Source organism: Mchenga conophoros, linkage group LG7 (genome assembly GCF_057382185.1).
Source record: "Mchenga conophoros isolate Kocher_MC1m ecotype Shallow Benthic linkage group LG7, M_conophoros_male_GT1.1, whole genome shotgun sequence".
NCBI classification, from domain to species: Eukaryota; Metazoa; Chordata; class Actinopteri; order Cichliformes; family Cichlidae; genus Mchenga; species Mchenga conophoros.
Window position 1 is genome coordinate 27227624 of NC_140532.1, and position 19702 is coordinate 27247325.

At 41.2% G+C, this 19702-nt stretch overlaps 1 protein-coding gene across 1 annotated transcript in view; it reads left to right on the plus strand.

The window, feature by feature from the left end:
• Window positions 1–14457: 14457 nt before the first annotated feature.
• zc3h18 (zinc finger CCCH-type containing 18) overlaps window positions 14458–19702 on the plus strand; it is a 59519-nt gene continuing 54274 nt past the window's right edge. The window contains exons 1-2 of the mRNA XM_085283196.1: window positions 14458–14895; window positions 15508–16463. Of these exons, the coding sequence (XP_085139322.1) occupies window positions 15549–16463 (915 nt within the window). The 5' untranslated portion in view covers window positions 14458–14895; window positions 15508–15548. The remainder of the gene's footprint in view (window positions 14896–15507; window positions 16464–19702) is intronic.

Below are 19702 nucleotides of genomic sequence, written 5' to 3' on the forward strand. Positions count from 1 at the left end.
TCAAGGACACATCTAAACCATGCAGGGACACCGGCCCTCGTGGACTGGGATTGGGGACCCCTGCTCTATATACTGGACTGTATGTAGCGGAGATGACAATAAAGTTTACTTTGACTTCAGCAGCAGGCGCACCGAGGGCTCTCGCGCTCACTTTTCGTGTATAGAATTTCGAAAAAACATCGGTGCAAATTATAAGTCTGTCTCATAATGTCTGGTGTTTTCGTGTTTGTTGGTTTCTTTTTATTTTGTGTTACTTTGCGAGTTGGTTATTAGATGCTGCTCCAGCCGGTCAGAGAATCCCCCGCCGCCCCGCCCTCTCCTCTCTGCGCCGCAAGCAGCAGGCGCACCTGGCAAACGAAGGGCGCCCTTACTCCCAGCAAATGGGCGATAGAAAGCCGATCGGTGCCTATGCCATTCCCAATATGCGCTGGCTGACGTCGGGCCAGCATGAGTACAAGCATTTTTTTTTTTTTTTTTTTGCCGATGCCCGTGATGCCGCCCCCCTCCACGATGCCGCCCCGGGCAACCCCCCGTGTCGCCCGTATCTAAAACCGCTACTGGTTGTGAAAGCAAGTTTTATTGTAGCAGAGGAGATAACCAAATCAGCCCGGCTATTTACCGAGGGAGCGTTTCTGAAGAGCTGCACGATGAAGGTGTGCGACGTCTTGTGTCCAGACAAAACGGAGATTTTGGCAAATGTGAGTTTGAGGAGAAATACATTAAATTGTTGCTATGGATGAAAGTACAGACATGATGGACATTGCACAGCTGACCATCTTCATCCGTGGAGAGGAAATATTGGAAATTAAATCGATGCGCAGGACAACGACAGGAAAAGACATTTTTGAAAACGTATTTCAAAGTGTAACCGACATGAAACTGCCCTGGGACAACAGATGGAGCGCTGGTGTTGTGTAGGATGTAGGATCTAGTAAAGATGCAGGTGAATTAACAGCAGATCACTGCATCACACATCAGGAAACGCAGTGTGGTAAAGTCTTAAAAATCGAGCATGTAATGATCACCATAACGCAGACCATACATTTTATCTGAGCTAAAAGTTTTAAATCACCTTCAATTTCAGTCTTTTATGTGGGAAATAGATTCAGAGTTTGCCGACATTCCTTATCATACAGAGGTCTGTTGGCTGAGTTGGGGAAAAGTTCTCAATATAATTTTTGAGCTCAGCAAGGAAACCTGTCAGTTCATGGACATGGCATGTATGATGCGGTGAAGGCATTTCAAGTGAAGCTGTCACAAATGCACCAGCGCAACTTGCCTCACTTTCCCTGTTGCCAACTAATGTTGAACAAAGTTGGGGCACTTGGCTCCATCTACATGCGGCTCGAACCTTGTGTATGCTTTCATTTATTTTTTCTGGGGTTTTTGGCAGCATGTTTATATTTCTAACTTGCATAATTTTGAAAAGATATATTTTTATGGAGAGCAAAATATTTAAAGTTAAAGTTTATTTTTTTAATTGTATTTATTCTGGAATAATATTCCTGTCTGTTTTTATTCATATTTATGTTTAAAAAACCTTGTTTTAGTGTGTTCAAAAATGTTTATCTTGTTTGGCCCGTGACCTAAAGTGTGCCTTGAATTTTGGCCCCCCCTCCAACTGAGTTTGACACCCCTGGTGTACTGTATGGTTGAAGTGACAGTGACAAGCCATTTGATTTGACTGTATTTGATGCTCTGGCTCTCTCTAAAGGTAGGTATTGTAATTTTGGTAGTGCAATCAGTCGCTTTGTGTGAGGAAGAAAAACGGGTCTATGCAAAACTCTTAGGCAATGCTTTAGGACTTGACCACACTTAGCCGCTATCATTTACTGATGTCTCCAAATTAAAAAAACAAAACATTTAACTGTCTATATGGAGTTGGGTAAAGATCTTGTAATAAAAATACTCAGTGCACACACCCTTGCATTGCACGTGAGTGGTTATTTACGAACGCTTTTCACTTTAGCAAAAAGCAACAGGTGATTCTAAAAGACTCAAGAACAAAGTCAGATGTCATTTGCATCCGACTTTGTTACTCTAGAAAGAGTTACAAAACCGTTTCTAAGGCTTTGGGACTCCAGTGAATCACTGGGAGAGCCATTACCCGCAAATGGAGAAGACATGAATAATTGTCTTTTCTAAAGGGAATGTTTGATATATGTGAGGGACACTTCCCTCAGTCCATCACCATGGAGACCACTGTTGCTTTTGCCTTCCACATTCTCTCAGCCCGTGCTATTTCTTGAGCTTCTCGTGTTCTTTTTTCCTGATGTTGCTATCATTTGGAATAGCTACATCTATCACTACAGCCATTTCTGCTTGTCTGACACAACTATGTCTGATTAGTTAGCCATCAACAGGCTCTAAATAAAGTAGAGCAGGTCATCTAGTTGGGTTGGTGGTTTGATCCCTTGCCAGTTTGCATGCCAAATATTCCTGGGCAAGGTACTAACCCCAAGTTGCTCTCCACTGCATTCATTCGAGTATGTGAATATTAGATAGAAAGCACTTACATAGAAAAGGCATAGAAAAAGTGCTTTTATGAATGAGTTAAGTTGTATAAAGTGCTTTGAGTGCTGAGGTAGAGTATGAAACCACTTTATTAGAACCAGTCCATTTACCATTTTGTTTATTTCAGCTTTTTTTTTTTATATGGGATCAATATGACCTCAGTATGGTTTAATCATCTAAAGATCAATACAAACAATATTTTCTTGAAATTATTGAATTGAATACCAGAATCAGATGGTTCAGAATCAGATAACAAGCTGTTATGTAATAGTATACTTTGGATAAAATCTGCAAGTTGCATCAAAGAATGAAACTTGTATTTTATTTTAATGCAGATTTATTATAACTGCAATAATCCTATCAATCTATTTTTCTGGATTATCGGGGTCCCCAGGCATCCTGGTCAGTAGTCCGTGTATTTTGGTGTTGGTAGGCTGTGGGTTTAAATACTTACCTAGCAGATATTAATTAATAGTATCATGAAGTATAAGAAACAAAACACAAATAGGTTGTCACATTTTCTGAGTTGTCTTTGTTGCTTTCAGTAATATCTCAGAAAAAAAGTCTCCCCTCTGTTTGAATACTACAAACAAATTACAAACAACAGGAGCAAAGTTCCTGATGGACACGTGGACCAGTGAGTGAAGACAAATTTCAAAATACAGCAGACACCAGTCTCCACTCATAAATCAGATAGATATGTGATAGTTGGAACTAAGAAACTCTGCTACTTAGCTTATATGATGTTAAACTCTGAAATATCCACATTTATTAACCCATTGATGATAATAATAATAATAATAATAATAATAATAATAATAATAATAATAATTCCAGGATGGAAAGTTTTATGTGGAATAGGTCATTGTGAACAGGCGAGTTTTGAGTCTGGACTTAAAATGAGGGAGGGAAGAGATGTTTCTTATCTCAGGAGGAAGGGAGTTCAAAAGATAGGGGGCAGAGCAACAGAAAGCCCTGTGCCCCATGGTGGCTAGCCGGGGAGAAGGGATGGACAGAGAAAGAGAGGAGGAGGATCTGAGACACAGAGAAGGAATGGTGATCTGAACCAGGTCAGAGAGGTATGAAGGCGAGAGATGATGGATAGCCTTGAATGTGTAAAAAAGTATCTTGAAATTGATGCGGTATTTAACCGGAAGCCAATGAAGCTGCTGCAGAGCAGGGGTGAGGTGGTGCACGGAAGGGGTCCTGATGATAATACGGGCAGCAGAGTCCTGGACACGTTGAAGCTTATGGATCAATTTTTGACCAAAAAGAAGAGAGTTGCAGTAATCGATCCGGGAAGTGACCAGGCTATGAACAAGAAAGGCAGTGGCATGTGGGGAGAGAAAAGGACGGAGACGACTAACTAATACAGTCCTTATAATGCAGTTTTCTTATAGAGACATTCAAGCTGTCGACCTTTTGCTTTCAGACGCCTGAGTTCAGATGCAAACCAGGGTGCTGAGGGGGAAAATGATACAGATCTGGTTTTTAGTGGAGCAACAGAGTTTAAAATATTATTGAGACTGTGGTTATAATAGAAAACCAAATCCTCTAGGCTGAGCAGGTTATTAAAATGCAAACACCCAGAGAAGGCAGTAGAAAGGGTATCAGGGTTAATTTTGCTAATATTCCAGAAAGAGATGGAGCGAGGATTTTCGGTTATAGAAGATGTCATTTGATGACTGAAACTAGCACCACTGAGGAAACAATGGGCCATTGACCAAAGACCAATGATCAATGGACATGAGTACCATTCACAGAGAGTTGGGGATGCCTTCAATCACAGCATTGTAAGATGGTGAAAGATGGACCCTTAGATCCCCTCCGCAATTCAGAGATGGTGTTTCACTTTTCACGTAAATGGCCTCCTTGACTCCGCGCTCAAACCAGCGTTCCTCCCTGTCCAGGATGTGTACATCGTCATCATTGAAAGAGTGTCCACTGGCCTGTAGGTGTGAATAGACTGCAGAGTCCTGGCCTGATGAGGTAGCTCTTCTGTGTTGTGCCATCCGCTTCGCCAGATGTTGTTTGGTTTCCCCGATGTATAGATACTGGCAATCCTCCTGGCCCCTAACAGTGTACAGTACACTACATTACTCTGTTTGTGTTGGGGGACCCGATCCTTGGGATGGACGAATTTTTGGCGCAGCATATTTTGGGGTTTAAAAGCCAACGAGACGCAGTGTTTAAAAAATGCATTTCAACTGTTGCGATACTCCTGAGACATAAGAAATCACTACGGGTTTTCGCTTAGGCAGCGGTTGTCCTTCTCTCCTGGATCAGCTGGAGCTTTCTTTAGGCGCCTTCCCAGCTTTGATAAAAGTCCAGCTGGGATAACCACATTTACTCAGGGCCTTCTTGATGTGATGTTCTTCTGCTTCCCTGGCCACTGTGTCTGCGGGGTTGGTGTTTGCTCTATGTTATAGAGTCCTGATGACACCCAGTTTATGCTCTAGTGCAGTGGTTCCCAAACTTTTTTTGCTAGGCCCCCATTTGTTTTACAAGAAAAATGTTTGCGTCCTCCCTTTAACCACACACACCCATATTTTGCTCCATTGCAATTTATTTCACACCTCAAACATTTAGTAAACAATTAAGTAAATACAAGTAATCTGCAATAAGTTACAGGTAGTAAGAAAATAAACTACTAACTCTTTTATGCTATGTCCACACCTACACAGGTATTTAAAAAAAAAAAAACGCAGCTCTTTCTATGCGTTCTGACCTTTCGTCCACATGTAAACGGCGTTTCGAATCACCGAAAACTGAGACTTTTTTAAAACTCATTTTTTGCGTTTACGTGTGGACAAGGAATACAGAGTTTGTCACGCAACGTCAAAGGTATGTGCCTTTTTTCACGTCACGCTGTGCGCCAAGTTATTGTTTACATGAGATGAACTGCAGAATGGCAGATAGTCAGATTAACAGTGACGGTATTTTGTCTCTATCTTCAGGTTTTACACGCTTACATATAAACACGCAGTTACTGTCCCTCCATTTAGAAAGGCAGAGGCGTCACAGTGTGATTATTTTACATGTAGTTGTGTTTTTTCCTGTGTAATAATATTCAACATTGCTATCAATACATTTTTCAAAAAATGCCTCTCTGTGGAAATTGGTTTAAAAACATAAACAGCTATGGGATACTGTTTGTCCGTGATTTTAAGGGGGAACAAATCGTGGCAGGATCAGCCTGATATTATTTGTATCCAGCTGTAACTTTACTGTATAAAGAGCTAACATCTCCAAAATGTCAGGAGTAGTTAGTCATTACAACAAGTAATGAACTAAAAATCAAGAATGTGGGATACTGTTTGTCCCCCAGCGCTGCTCCCGACGAAGGGAAAACCAATTTTGCAGGGGAGACCTACCTCGGCACTTATCAGGGCAGGGATAGCTCAGTAGGTAGAGTGGTGGCCCCATGATCGGAAGGTCGGGGGTTCGACTCCACTGAACGGCTACCCTGAGGTACCCCTGAGCAAGGTACCGTCCCTACACACTGCTCCCCGGGCGCTGCACTGGCGGCTGCCCACTGGGTGAATGGGTTAAATGCAGAGGAACTATTTCCCTATGGGGACTAACATGCACACTTTACACAGGTGAAGCCAAAGGGAAGATATGCTTCACCATATTTTCTAGTCTTTGGCTCAGAATGAAGTTGGTTTGGAAACATATTCAGCGATGCTTCATCCCCTGCTTTGTGTTTGTGTGGGAGCCCCGCCCTAGGGGGCGGGCCCTACACTTTGGGAAGGTCTGCTCTAGTGGATGATGAGAATCAAACCTCATAAGGGGCTCATAAGTATTTTCATCACTGACCAGTGACAAAATTTTCTCATGCTACTCTTTCTGGTTTTGCACCTACCCTTGTCTGCCGGAAGGATGATAATATTGTTGTCATTACTAAATGATGTGAGTACCTTCCTCTCCTCCATGCTGATGTTGGATGCTGGGGGCTTGTCATTGCTGAGACAGAAGAAGAGCTCATTTGCAGACTTTCAGGAGTAATCCTCTTTTATCAACATCTGAGATTGAATCTCAGGTGGTTCCTGAAATCAGCCATCTTACATGCCATTTGCTCATACTGACGTACAAGCTTTAGGCAGTCCTTGCCAAAGTGGGTTAAAACGTCTTTATGCATGCTCAATAATGCAGGTAAGTAAAATAAGAGTGTATGTCAGTATGAGCATACAGAAAGTAAGATGGCTGATTACAGTCCTGCAGTCAGCTGAGACTGAAGAAGTCACTTGGATGAGTGAGGAAACCTTTCTCCCACTGAACACACTATGTCCAGATGACCAGAATCCACTTTTGGGGGCATTGATAGACTTCTATTATCACACCATAACCAAAAACAGATTAGATGAATAAACGAACAACACACACTCATTCATGTTTTTATTTCTATTCTTGGTAATGATTATTTCCATGCTCAGACTGTTGCAAGGCAGACAACAGCTAAAAAAGTCAAAGTTAAATGTTACACAAAGTTAAAATTGCAATAAAAGATCTGACCAGAGAGAGCCAATGTGAAGCCTTGACTATTGGTAATCTTCAATTCAAGGCTTCATGACGCTTCATCACTAGTCTGGACTGACTCATAGAAACAGACTGACAGAGGTTGACACAACAAAGGACACAGATACAGAGAATATATACACAGAGTGGACACACCAGGAAGCACAGCTGTGAAGAATAGAACTAACAAGACAAGGGATCCAAAACTGAACATGATACACACAAGAGAGAGGTCTAAGAAAATAAAACAGGAAGTAACACACACTGAGACCCAGATTAAGACGCATGAACTTGACAAAGAGACCGGAGCTACACAGAGACATGAGTGACTGGGGAGACACAAAGGGATACAAACATGGAGACAACCACTGTGATTACCACAGGAGACACTGAGTTAGTGGGGACAGGTTAATTGGAAACACTAAATTGCCCATAGGTGTGAATGGGTGAGTGAATGGGACTGCAATTGGTTGTCTCTGTCTGTGTGTTAGCCCTGCGACAGACTGGCAACCTGTTCAGGGTGTACCCTGCCTCTCGCCCTAAGATAACTGGGATAGGCTCCAGCTCCCCCCGCAACCTTGAAAACAAAAATAAATAAATAAAATTTTATTTATATAGCACCTCTTTATACAGAATCACAAAGTACTGCACGTAAGATAACAAGTCATAAAAGATAAAACAAACAATATAAAACGATAAGCGGAAACGAATGATTGGATGGATGGACACTGAGGACAGGACACAGAGGTGACAGACAGGGCACCAAAAGGAACTAACATAATCAAACAAGAAACCAAGAAATATGAATAAAAACAGATAAACAAGTAATAGGAAATCAGTACACAAAACCCTGAATATGATTTATCTCAAATGTCCAAAGAGAGAATCAGAAGTCCAGAACAAAACTCAAAAATACTTGGCCTGAGACTCAGGACTATGACAACTTTAACATCAACATGCAAGCAGTGCAGTCTTGTGCCATAACCAAGCTGCAATATTTGGTCAGTTTATAAAAAGTTGCAGTGACTGTGTGCAAGAGGAACATTCATCCAATAACAATAACAAAAGGTTTGAGTGTTTGTAGCATTTTATGAATGACAAACAACATGTCTCATTATTAAAATGTTGAAAAAAACATAATTGTAATATAACAAAAGAGATGAGTGATATGAACAAAGCCATGTATTTTCAGTATATGTATTTCTTTAAAACTACTCCCCTGATTTACATTGTGTCTGTTGCATCAGCTGAAGCAGTTCAAGGCTGACAATTCCGATGTTGGTTTTGGCTCTGGGACCTTAGCACTGGATCAATCCATTGAGAGAACCATCGCTAACATTAAATGGGTTGAAGAGAACAAGAAGAATGTTCTGGACTGGTTCACAACTGAAGCTAATGCCCAATGAAGAAGCTGTTTTTACTTTTTCATCACTCATTTAAAAATGAAAACAGAGGTTCGATCGACCTGAAATTTTTGTGTGTTGTTGTGTCTGTATCGTTCTCTCTGGTGTTGCATTGATTTTTGCACACTTGCACTTTATGTAGTCCTGTGTGTATTTTCTGTTATATGTTTCTCCATGGTCTTGGAGGAACTCTGTCTCATTTCACTGTGTACTGTATATCGTTAAAATGACATTAAAGCCCCTTGATTTGACTTGATGCTCTGGCTCCCTCTAGTGGTAGGTATAATAATTTCGGTAATGCAGTCAGTCGTCTTGTGTGAGGAAGAAAAACAGATCAGCTGCTGTCATTTATTGATGTCTCCAAATTTTAAAATTTTTTAATGTCTATATGTTGTTAGGTAAAAATATTGTAATCAATGTACCCAATGCACATGAATAGCTATTTACAAATGCTTTTCACTTTTAGTTCACACAGCTTTCCAGCTGCTTCTTCCAGCTCAACACACCACACAGCTCTCTTGTGTGGTCTCTTCATCCTATGATTATACGATGGAGATCAGCCATTTTGGCTGCCTCTCTGACAGCACACCACTAAACCCTCCCTGCAGCTCCCTCTTTGCCTGCTGTACATTTTTACATTTGTGTAAAAATGTAGGTAGTGGAGTAATGTAAAAGTTGTCAGAAAAATAAATAGTAAAACAAAGTACAAATACCTGAAAATTCTACTCAAGTACAGTAGTAAAGTACTTTTTACTTCCCACTACTGACAGGCACCAAGGATGACTACCACTGGAAAAGGTAAATACAGCGCCTCAAACACATGGAGAGAACAAAAGAAACGAAGAATGAAAAGATGAGACAGAAACTGGCAGTGGGCAATAAAAATAAAAAGACTGGGAAGCTGTGATAGTGCACCCCCTAATGGAAGCCTCCGGGGAACACACTGGGTTTGTAAGGAGGACACCTGTGGCTCATTGACCATAGTCCAGAATGGCAGACCATGGCAGAATTGACATCAGACTCATACAAGAAAAACTACTAAAATCCACTCCAGGCATACAGTGTTAAAATGTCTTACACACACACACACGCTAAAATACACAAGCCAAATAGTCATATAATAATAATGGATTGGATTCATATAGCGCTTTTCAAGGCACCCAAAGCGCTTTACAATGCCACTATTCATTCACTCTCACATTCACACACTGGTGGAGGCAGCTACGGTTGTAGCCACAGCTGCCCTGGGGCAGACTGACAGAAGCGAGGCTGCCATATCGCGCCATCGGCCCCTCTGGCCAACACCAGTAGGCAAGTAGGGTAAAGTGTCCTGCCCAGGGACACAACGACCAGGACAGAGAGCCCAGGGATTGAACCGGCGCCCTTCCGGTTACAGATGCGATTCCCAACCCCCTGAGCCACGGTCGCCCACATATACACACTCAACTGGTGAACTGTCGGCTGTGCCAGTGACTGTTGTTATAACAGGTAATCCTAGCTCAAACACAACATAAAGGAATTCCCATTTGGCACCTTCTGTGGCCTTTGGAGCAAATCACTAAACAAGCTAGTAGAAATAAACAAATGATGCAGGTAAAGTAGCAAGACACGCGGGCAAGAAGTAACTGTGGCAAAACAACACAGGCAAAACAGGAGGAGTATAAACAAGAGAGTAGTTCCTCAAGGGATGGACCACAAAATAGTGGCTGCTGCACCTGCTGTGAATGCCTTCACAGCACCGATCATTTCACACACTTTTTTGTGTCTACCTTGCAACTGCTGGTTCAGCTTTTTAATTTCTTGATCCGGATTTTTGGCCAGATCACCCACTCAGCATCTCTTAGTAGTATGTTATCCTCTCCTCTCATTGTCATGAAAGCCTCGATCTCACCCAATAAGAAAAAAAAAAAGCTTATGTCTGCTCAACACCGGACTTCCATGTGACTTTTGCACAAATGGGTCTCACCCTTTTACTCCTTTGATTTTTTTCTTTGTCCTCTTTTTTTGCCTTTTCGTCAAGTCTGTCTTCGTACGGACCTGCCGTGTTCTCCGTCGTTTTGTACATAACTGTTTTGGGGGCAAATAAAATGCAAGTAGGGATTAAAACCGCAGAATTAATGATTACCAAAGCTGGAAATACTAGCGCTTGATGCAGTGCTTTGATTTTGTTGCCTCTAGTACCCACAATGCAACGCGCGAAATTCACGTGGTCTGTCAATCTCTATCAATGACTGTGGAAAACAGTCATTGATCTCTATTCAAGTCAATATAATACTTATTTGTAACCTACATCAACAATTATGTTATGATAAATTACGTAATAACTACAACAGAAGACTTACCTTAGTGGAAATGCTTGGAGCAGACTAACATATGAGCTGGAGTATTTGTTCTGAAACGTTATATCTGGTCTTCGAACGGCTGCAATCCGGGCCATCCGGATGTGACGTCATGCCTGCTGATGAATGATGCAGTGATAGTTCGAACATTTAGCAAAGTTTGGGTGCACTTTGCCATGTGCAATAAATCTGGAGTGAGGTCCTGTCACCTCTGCTACTCCATCAGTTGTTATAGAAACCAGTTTTTCAATGGATTTTTCCCCCCCCAACAAGTACCGCTTCATTGCATTGTAAATGCCAACTTCCTTGGTTTTCAGTGGCAGCAACGTCAAAAATTCCTCCTTTGTAGAAAAGTCATCACCATGTGTGCACAGCTAGCTGTGCCATATTACTGTAGTCCACAGACTCATCAGACTGAAGTAAATACCAGGAGCACCTGTGCAGGTCCAAATCTAGCTTTCTCTCTGCATCTGCTGACTGTGTTCAAGCCAAGCTGAACATTAGCGATAGCAGAAAGAATCTCAGTCTTATTTTCTCAATGATTCTGCCATTGCCTCTTTAATGATCTCGACATTGATGAAGGGTTTTTTGTGCTTGGTGAGGATGTGCACCACTTTAAATGATGCCTCGGTTGATGCGCTAGCGTTCTTTGTCTGTTTAGATGGTTGTTTTTGGAGGATAGTTTTCAATTCTTTTACCTTTTTTTTGCAGAGGTTGCTTCCCACTACAAAGTCCTGGGAAAGGTTGCTGTGAACTTTGGTGAAATGCTGCTCCGTGTTGCATTTTTTAGAGACACCAAGGTTTGTGCCACAGGTCAAACACACATACGCACACATTTGTGGAAAAAAAAACAAGTTGTTTCCCACTCCTCAAGAACATATTTTTTTCCCTCTTACTAGCATAACCAAACTCTGCTGCTATCATTGTTGCTAAAAGCCTGGCACCTCGTCTGCCTGCTACCTCCATACGGCGTCTAACCGCTTCAATTGCTGACGGCACAAACTTTTGATTGACAGCTAGTTGACAAATAATTGTTTTATCTCAAGAGGGGTAGGGGTATATTTAATTTTAATTGGATGGAAAGCTTGGCCAGTTTCACCAATCTACAAATTATATTTGTTATTTTCTTGACCACTTTTGTTATTGATCCCTTTGGCAAGCTACTGAAAAAGGCCCTGTTCGCAAGTGATGTGGTGGAGACTCCTGCTGTACTTGCCTTGTACTCTGAGCCTCTCCCGTAGTAACTCTGGTGCCGCCTAGTTACACCGTATTCATGTTTACACATTACTGTGCTCATTTTCTATATTACTAACAAAATATGAAGAAATAAGGATTGGTTTCATTATGGGCAAGAATTTTTCAAGTTAGACGTTTCTGGAAATAAACAGACATTTTAAGTTTAATCAAACTAAAAGCAAATAATTTTTTTATAATCTACAAACGATTAGTTAGCTCAAACAAAGTGGCCTTTCTTGTTTAGACAGTTTATATTGGTTTGCCTATTGAAAACAGCAACTCATTTAAGACTTATTTAAGATTTTCAAATTTATGCCACAAGTGCATCTACTAGGGGGCTGAGGGATAGCACTGGCTGCCACCAGTATTAAGCATTAAGTTTTTCACTCAGCCACTCAACTTGCTGTGAGCTTAATGTGAGCTACTGTTTTCAAGGCAAAAAAGAAATAAATAAATAAATAACAATGATCAAGAATTATGTTAAAAAGTTTATTAACTGCAACAATCAACATCATTGACGAAAATCTACTTTTATATAGTCACTGGTCATAATACTGATATGACACGTCTGTGGTCATGAAATCCTTCGAACGACTGGTGTTAGCCCATCTGAAAGACATTACAGGCCACCAGCTGGACCCTCTGCAGTTTGCCTACCGGGCAAACAGGTCGGTGGATGATGCAGTGAACATGGGGCTGCATTACATCCTGCAACACCTTGACCGCCCAGGAACTTATGCCAGGGTCCTGTTTGTGGACTTTAGTTCGGCTTTTAACACCATCGTGCCTGAACTTCTTTCCTCCAAACTCTCCCAGCTCAGCGTGTCACCAGCTACCTGTCAGTGGATCACCAGCTTCCTGACAGACAGAAAGCAACAAGTGAGGCTGGGGGAGATCACCTCTGAAACCCGGTCCCTCAGTATTGGTGCCCCTCAAGGATGTGTCCTCTCACCACTACTGTTCTCCCTCTACACTAACGACTGCACCTCCAAGAACTCGGCTGTCAAACTCCTAAAGTTTGCAGATGACACCACTGTCATTGGCCTCATTCAAGATGGTGATGAGTCTGCATACCGGCAGGAAGTTGAGCGGCTGGTACTCTGGTGCAGTCAGCACAATCTGGAGCTGAACACTCTTAAGACTGTAGAGATGACAGTGGACTTCAGGAGACATCCCTCAACTCTGCTCCCCCTCACCATATCAGACAGCCCTGTGTCGACTGTGAAGACCTTCAAGTTCCTGGGTACAACCATCTCCCAGGACCTGAAGTGGGAGACCAACATCAACTCCATCCTCAAAAAGACCCAGCAGAGGATGTACTTCCTGAGACAACTGGGGAAGTACAGTCTTCCACAGGAGCTGCTGATCCAGTTCTACACTGCGGTCATTGAGTCTGTCCTGTGTTCCTCCATCACAGTCTGGTATGGTGCAGCCACTAAACAGGACAGGAGCAGACTGCAGCGGACTGTACGGGCAGCAGAAAGGATCATCGGCACGCCCCTGCCCTCCATCCAGGATCTGTACCTCTCAAGAACCAGGAAACGGGCAGGGAAAATCATCACAGACCCCTCACACCCTGGACACAGACTTTTTGATCTGCTGCCCTCTGGCAGACGGTACAGAAGCCTGCAGACCAGGACCACCCGACACAGGAAGTTTCTTTCCCCTCGCCATCTCCCTTCTTAACAGTTGACCTGTCACACTGCTCCCACTGCCAGACTGCAGCTGCACCTTATGTACATTTTGTAGTATTCATTCCACCTCATTCATTTCTGTATTTTATGTATATAAGGTTAGATTAGTTATTTATAGTTGGTTTACAGAGCTTTGTGTATGTATGTGTAATGTGTATATATAGACACGTGTGTGTGTGTGTGTGTGTGTGTGTGTGTGTGTGTGTGTGTGTGTGTGTGTGTGTGTGTGTGATTTACATTGCTGTGTTTGAGAGCCACCATCTACCGGAACCAAATTCCCTGTATGTGTCTGGACATATACTTGGCCAATAAACACGATTCTGATTCTGATGATTACTTTGTTGTTCTTTAGTGAACTAAACAAAGGTTTAAAAAAGTCTTTGGATATGGAGAACTGAAATAAATGAAATTAGACGAGTTAACTCAAATAGTTAATTCAAAAAGAATTAGTGGTAAAACATTGTATCCATATTACAGTTATTGTCAACAGAGATGAGAGTTCACCAAGTGAATTGAAGAGAAAACATTAATCAAAAATAATACTTACATGGAACGACGTAACTGCTCCCCAAAAATGTCTTCCATTATTTCTAAGTAACTGGTTAAAAATCATGTATGTCTAACAACATTGTTAAAATATTACAGATATTCTCCTGTCAACGTTGGACCATACTGATCTCAGATCTGCCCTGATTAGCTTTCAGCGCGGTTCCAACCACACGGTTGTCGTATTTTGATGACGTTGAGGTAATGGCCGCTCTCGCTGTGCCGTGCAGGGTGTTTTATTTTCATCGCTACAGCGGCTAAAAATAAAACCGTCTAATATTTATTGCAGACTGTAAAAAGTTATATCCGCGAGAGAGTGCAGCTGAAAAGGTAGAGGCGTGGTCTTTATAGAGCTTCGTGTCGGCAAGGTGATTAAAAATGTGTTGTTAGCTCCTAGCACAGTGTACTTGCTCTTTTAGCTTAGCTTCAGGGGAGGCTACATTGTTAACCGTAAGACGGCCAAGTGTACTGGTGCGAACGCTTCGTACTAAACCGGTAGTGTCCACTTATTTGTACGGTTAAGCCAAGCGTTTATAATCGCTGAAGAAAACTATCCATAGGTTGGGGACACTTTACTCGTTATTAGCTTTGTCTTCGCACCGCCAAGTTATGGGCCTTGTTGCGAACTAGCGCGACCCAGCCATTGTAAGTGTTACCAGTGACATTATGCTACAGGGAAACCTGTAGTCTTTATAAACTTGAGCATGTTATCTAATTATGTATACACATGTAGTTGTACCATGGAGCTATATGGAGACTTATATACACCTAAAACTAAATGGTGGTTGTTAGTTAGCTTGTTATAGCTAACGTTTACTTTGCTGGTGAATTAGCAGCGCCGGAAACTAATTTCATATAAAACATATACTGCTGTGATCAACATATAGCTACGTCTTAATCTCAGGAACGGTGTTATCAAAGTTAATAGAAATCGGTTCTTTTCCGTTCTTTGTGTCAGCTATCACCAAATGAACAAAAACAAGTATTTAACGTTATGGTGTATGACAGTTATATGTTACTATAAAAGTTAACTGTGCCATTTTTCTTTCAGTGGGTAGCGGAATTAACATATTTTTGTGGTGCATCATTTTAAATTTAATTTGTGATTATAGACATTTTATTGGTTAATTGTGACTGTTTTTAATTGACTGTTTTTAAATCGATTAACAAAAGGCACGTAGCATTACATTAAACAGTATTTAATTGCTATCAGATTACTGGTGACATACAGTTGTCTTTTCTTTCTTTTTTTGGCAGATTGCTTTTTTTGTTTTTGTTTTGCACCAGAGTGGATTCACATGGATACTCCTGAAAGCCCTACCCAGTCCCCTCAGTCTCCTGAGGAGGAGGAGAAGGGTCTTTCTGACAGTGAGTTGCTGGAGTCTCCTAATGAAGAGGAGGACAGGGTCATTTCAGACAGCGAGATCCTCAATGAAGAAGGGGACATAGAAATGCTGGAAAGCCATGGAAAACATGTGGAATTAGAGGAAGAGGAGGATGAGGTGGTGCCTGACTTTGTGTCGGAGCCAGAGGATGAGGAACCTTTTGGAGAAATGGGAGAGTTGGGACAGGATGATGAGAGCATTGTGCTTATGGAGGGGAATGAAGACAGTCCTCAGGTGGCGGAGGAGAGGGAAAGAAAGGAGGATGAGGAGAGAGTTGTTAGCACTCCATTATCCCCAGACTCTGAGCCAGAACATGTCAAGAGCCTTAGTGCTGGAAAAGATGGAGAAGACTGGAAGGAAGGATATGATGACTACATAAAAGCTGCCTCTGCAGAATGTGAGGTAGCTGAAGTGGATGATCAAGAGGAGGATTACAAAAACAAAGATGAAGAGGATGGAAGAATAAGAGATGAAGAGACAAGGAGAGCTGCTGCGCTAAGGGAAGTGAAGGATGACTCTGTGTCAGTTTCCCGGGAACTGGACGAACATGAGCTTGATTATGATGAGGAGGTCCCAGAGGAGCCTGGCATCCCTACACACGAGGAGGACGATGAGGAAGACACAAAAGTAGAGGGAGATGAAGATGAGGAGGAAAGCGAGGACAAAAGCAGTAAAAAGGAGAAAAAATCAATCCTTCCACCATCTCCTAAACACAGCGAATCCAGGAGGACAGATGGGTCGAAAGGGCCGGAGAGGATACGCCAGGAATCCTTCAGAGACAAGAAGAAGGATGAGGATGATGGAGAAATTGATGAAGGAGAGATTGATGTAAGTTATTGTAGTTCTATTGGTAGTAGTGCTGCCTGATTTGCTGAGTGCAGGTAAATTGTAAAAATCCCTTGTGTTTGAAAATAAGCCTTTAGTCAGGAAGCACTGCTACTGTGTTTTTGTTTTATTGATAAACCTTTAGAACAAATAGCCTTAAACATAAAGAGTGGTGTTAAATCTGAAGAGAAAAAAAAATCCAAGTGGACTGGACCTAATTTGGCTGGATGCTCTTTATGCTACTGCTGAGTGTGTTGAGTGTGTGTTACACTCTCATAATAGGGAAATAAGAATATGAAGCCTTGTAGGCTTAACATTTTCAGAACTCAAAGGTTTCTTCTTTCTTTTTGTGTTTGAAGTCCATATTCTTCTCACGAGTCACGTTTTAGCATGCGAGTAAACGGTCTGTGTGAAGAGCAAAAGAGGGAAAACCAAAAAACGTCCAAATAGAGTTAGTATTTGATTAATAGTTGACTTATACATTCTTGTAAAACCTGAATAGAGCTGTGGATGAGAAAGCACACAATACAAGTCCCTTTGCAATATAATACATATACTGATATTCGGCCCACCACTGATGCGTTAATGCAATTCTGTTTTGTTTTTTATTTATTTTTTTAAATCAAGTAGTTCTGGAAAGTTTTGCCGCTGTACACTATCACATTAGATTTTTAATCAAATCAAAATGTGGTTGAAGTACAGATTTTCAATTTTAATTCAAGGGGTTTTACACAAGTATTTCATTGGGATTGGGTGATATAGCCTCATAATTACATCACAATATTTCAAGAATGTTTGTGATAACAATATTTACGATGCTAAGCAGAAATAATATTGTTATTGATACAATTTTTAAATTTAGTAGTGTTAGTATTTAGTAAGTATAAAATAACAGCTTAACAACTTGAGCTGTACAAAACAAAAGCATCTTGGGCCTTTAAAACCTCTGCACAGATACGGTCAAATAACTAAAACTAGAAATATGTTTTCAGTTTTGAATGTTTTATAGACTAGTGTGAAAAAGTATTTTTCCCCCTTTCTGACTCTCTTCCTGATTTCTATGTTTGTCACACTTAAACGTTTCAGATCATCAAACAAATGTAAATGTTACACACTGATAACACAAGTAAACACAAAATTAAATTTCTAAATGAAGGTGCGTGGGGGGGGTGAATAAGTTTTGCCAGGAAATATCTCTATGATCCCCAAGGCTTTTGGGAAGATACTGCTAATTCTGCTCTTGGAGGACAGTGTTTGGCCATGTGTTTATGACCTCAAGATGAAGCACAATTGTCTTTTGCATCAATACAATGATCTAAAACACACCAGCAAGTTCACCTTTGAATGGCTTAAGAGAAACAAAATGAAGACTATGGAACAGGCAATCAATGTCCTGAATTGAATCTTATTGAAATTCCTGTGGCATGACCTTTAAAAAGGTGGTTCCTGTTAAAAAATCCTCCAATTTGGCTGAATTACAACAATTCTGCAAAGATGAGTGGGTCAAAATTCCTCCACAGCCCTCCAAGATACTTATTCCCAATTATTGCAATGGATTTAGCAGCAATCACTTTTTCACACAGGGCCATGTAGGTTTGGAATTTTTCCCCCTTAATAATAAAAACCTTCATGTAGAAACCGAATTTCATGTTTACTTTTGTTATCTTTAGCTAATGTTTACATTTTTTGATAATCTGAACATTTAAGTGTGACTGACATATACAACAATAGGAAATCAGCAAGTGGGCAAAACACTTTTACACACCACAGTATAGGCAGCCATAACAACTTCTGGACAACCCATTTGCTCCACCATAGTCCTATGTGTATTTGTAGCCTGCTTCTGCCTTAAGTGGTGAAAAAGGGTTTGCTTTCAACTTAAGTGTTTTGGTTTAGTTCTTTTTTTGCGGGGGTTTTGGGTTCTTGTTCTCTGACATGCCTAGGCATGTCTTGTTGTGCGCACTACAGAATGTAAACACAAGGGTTTTAAGGGTGTGAATTCTTAATTCGGTCATTTTAGAATTAGGTCATAGTAACTGGTAGGGCTGCTCAATTAATCGAATTTTAATCACGATTACGATCTGGGCTTTCAACGATCATTAAAAATGACTGAGCCAATTATTAGCCCCTCCCTCGTACTTTACTCTCGCGCTGCTCCGTGTGGCAAATCGAGCGCACCTCTCTGCATTTCGAACACGTGTCACAACAATTAAGAGCAGCGGTCTCCAACCTTTTTTGCGCCACGGACCGGTTTATGCCCGACAATATTTTCATGGACCGGCCTTTAAGGTGTCGTGGATACATACAACAAAATAAAACTAGTACCGGTACCGAAAAAAAAGAAGATTTATTCATAACACACGTGAAAAGACCCAGGAAAACCAAGTAAACGATAAAAACGATAACAAAATAACACTGAAAACCGATAAAAACCCTGAAAACTATACATTTCACACCTGAGCCTCAACTCTCGCGGCCCGGTACCAAACGACTCACGGACCGGTACCGGTCCGAGGCCCGGCTGTTGGGGACCGCTGATTAAGAGGACCCGAGGGAAGCTCGGAAAGCTAAGCAGAAGTTATCTGGAGAGGAGAGTGACTGCCGCTGGTTGAAAAGAGAGGTAAAAAAAAACTTCAGTGGTGTGGAAACATTATGGGTCCGCAGAGTCAGACGTGGATCAAGTAGACATAGTGTGTAAACTTTGCTACGGTGTCGTAGCTGCACCACAGAGCAACACTGCAAAGTTTACTAAACATAGATGTTTACATTTTTCATTTATTTTTTATATTGCAAACATTTGCACTGTTATCAGTATTTGCACACTATTTTATATTATTTTTTGACAATCTTTAAAGTCATTATTCAATACATTGTTATTGTTAAATAAATATTGTCAAATAATCGAGATCTCAATTTCAGTGAAAATAATCGTGATTATCATTTTGCCATAATCGAGCAGCCCTAGTAACTGGTACCAGGTACTACTAGGGCTACCAGTTACCAGTTTTTTGCTATTTACTCAGCTGGGGTTCCAAGCGATCTGAGCAAGTACTAAAATGTGACGTCATTAGATTGCATGCCACCTATTGGTTGGTCAGTAGCATCACTCAATGAGTCATGAGAGCTTCTCATTCACGAAAGTCAAAACCACTATTTTTGAAACCCGGCAACAAGGGAAATGGCTAAACAAAAACAACGTCATGTTCCCCGAGTCTGACAAAAAAACAAAAACAAAACACAGA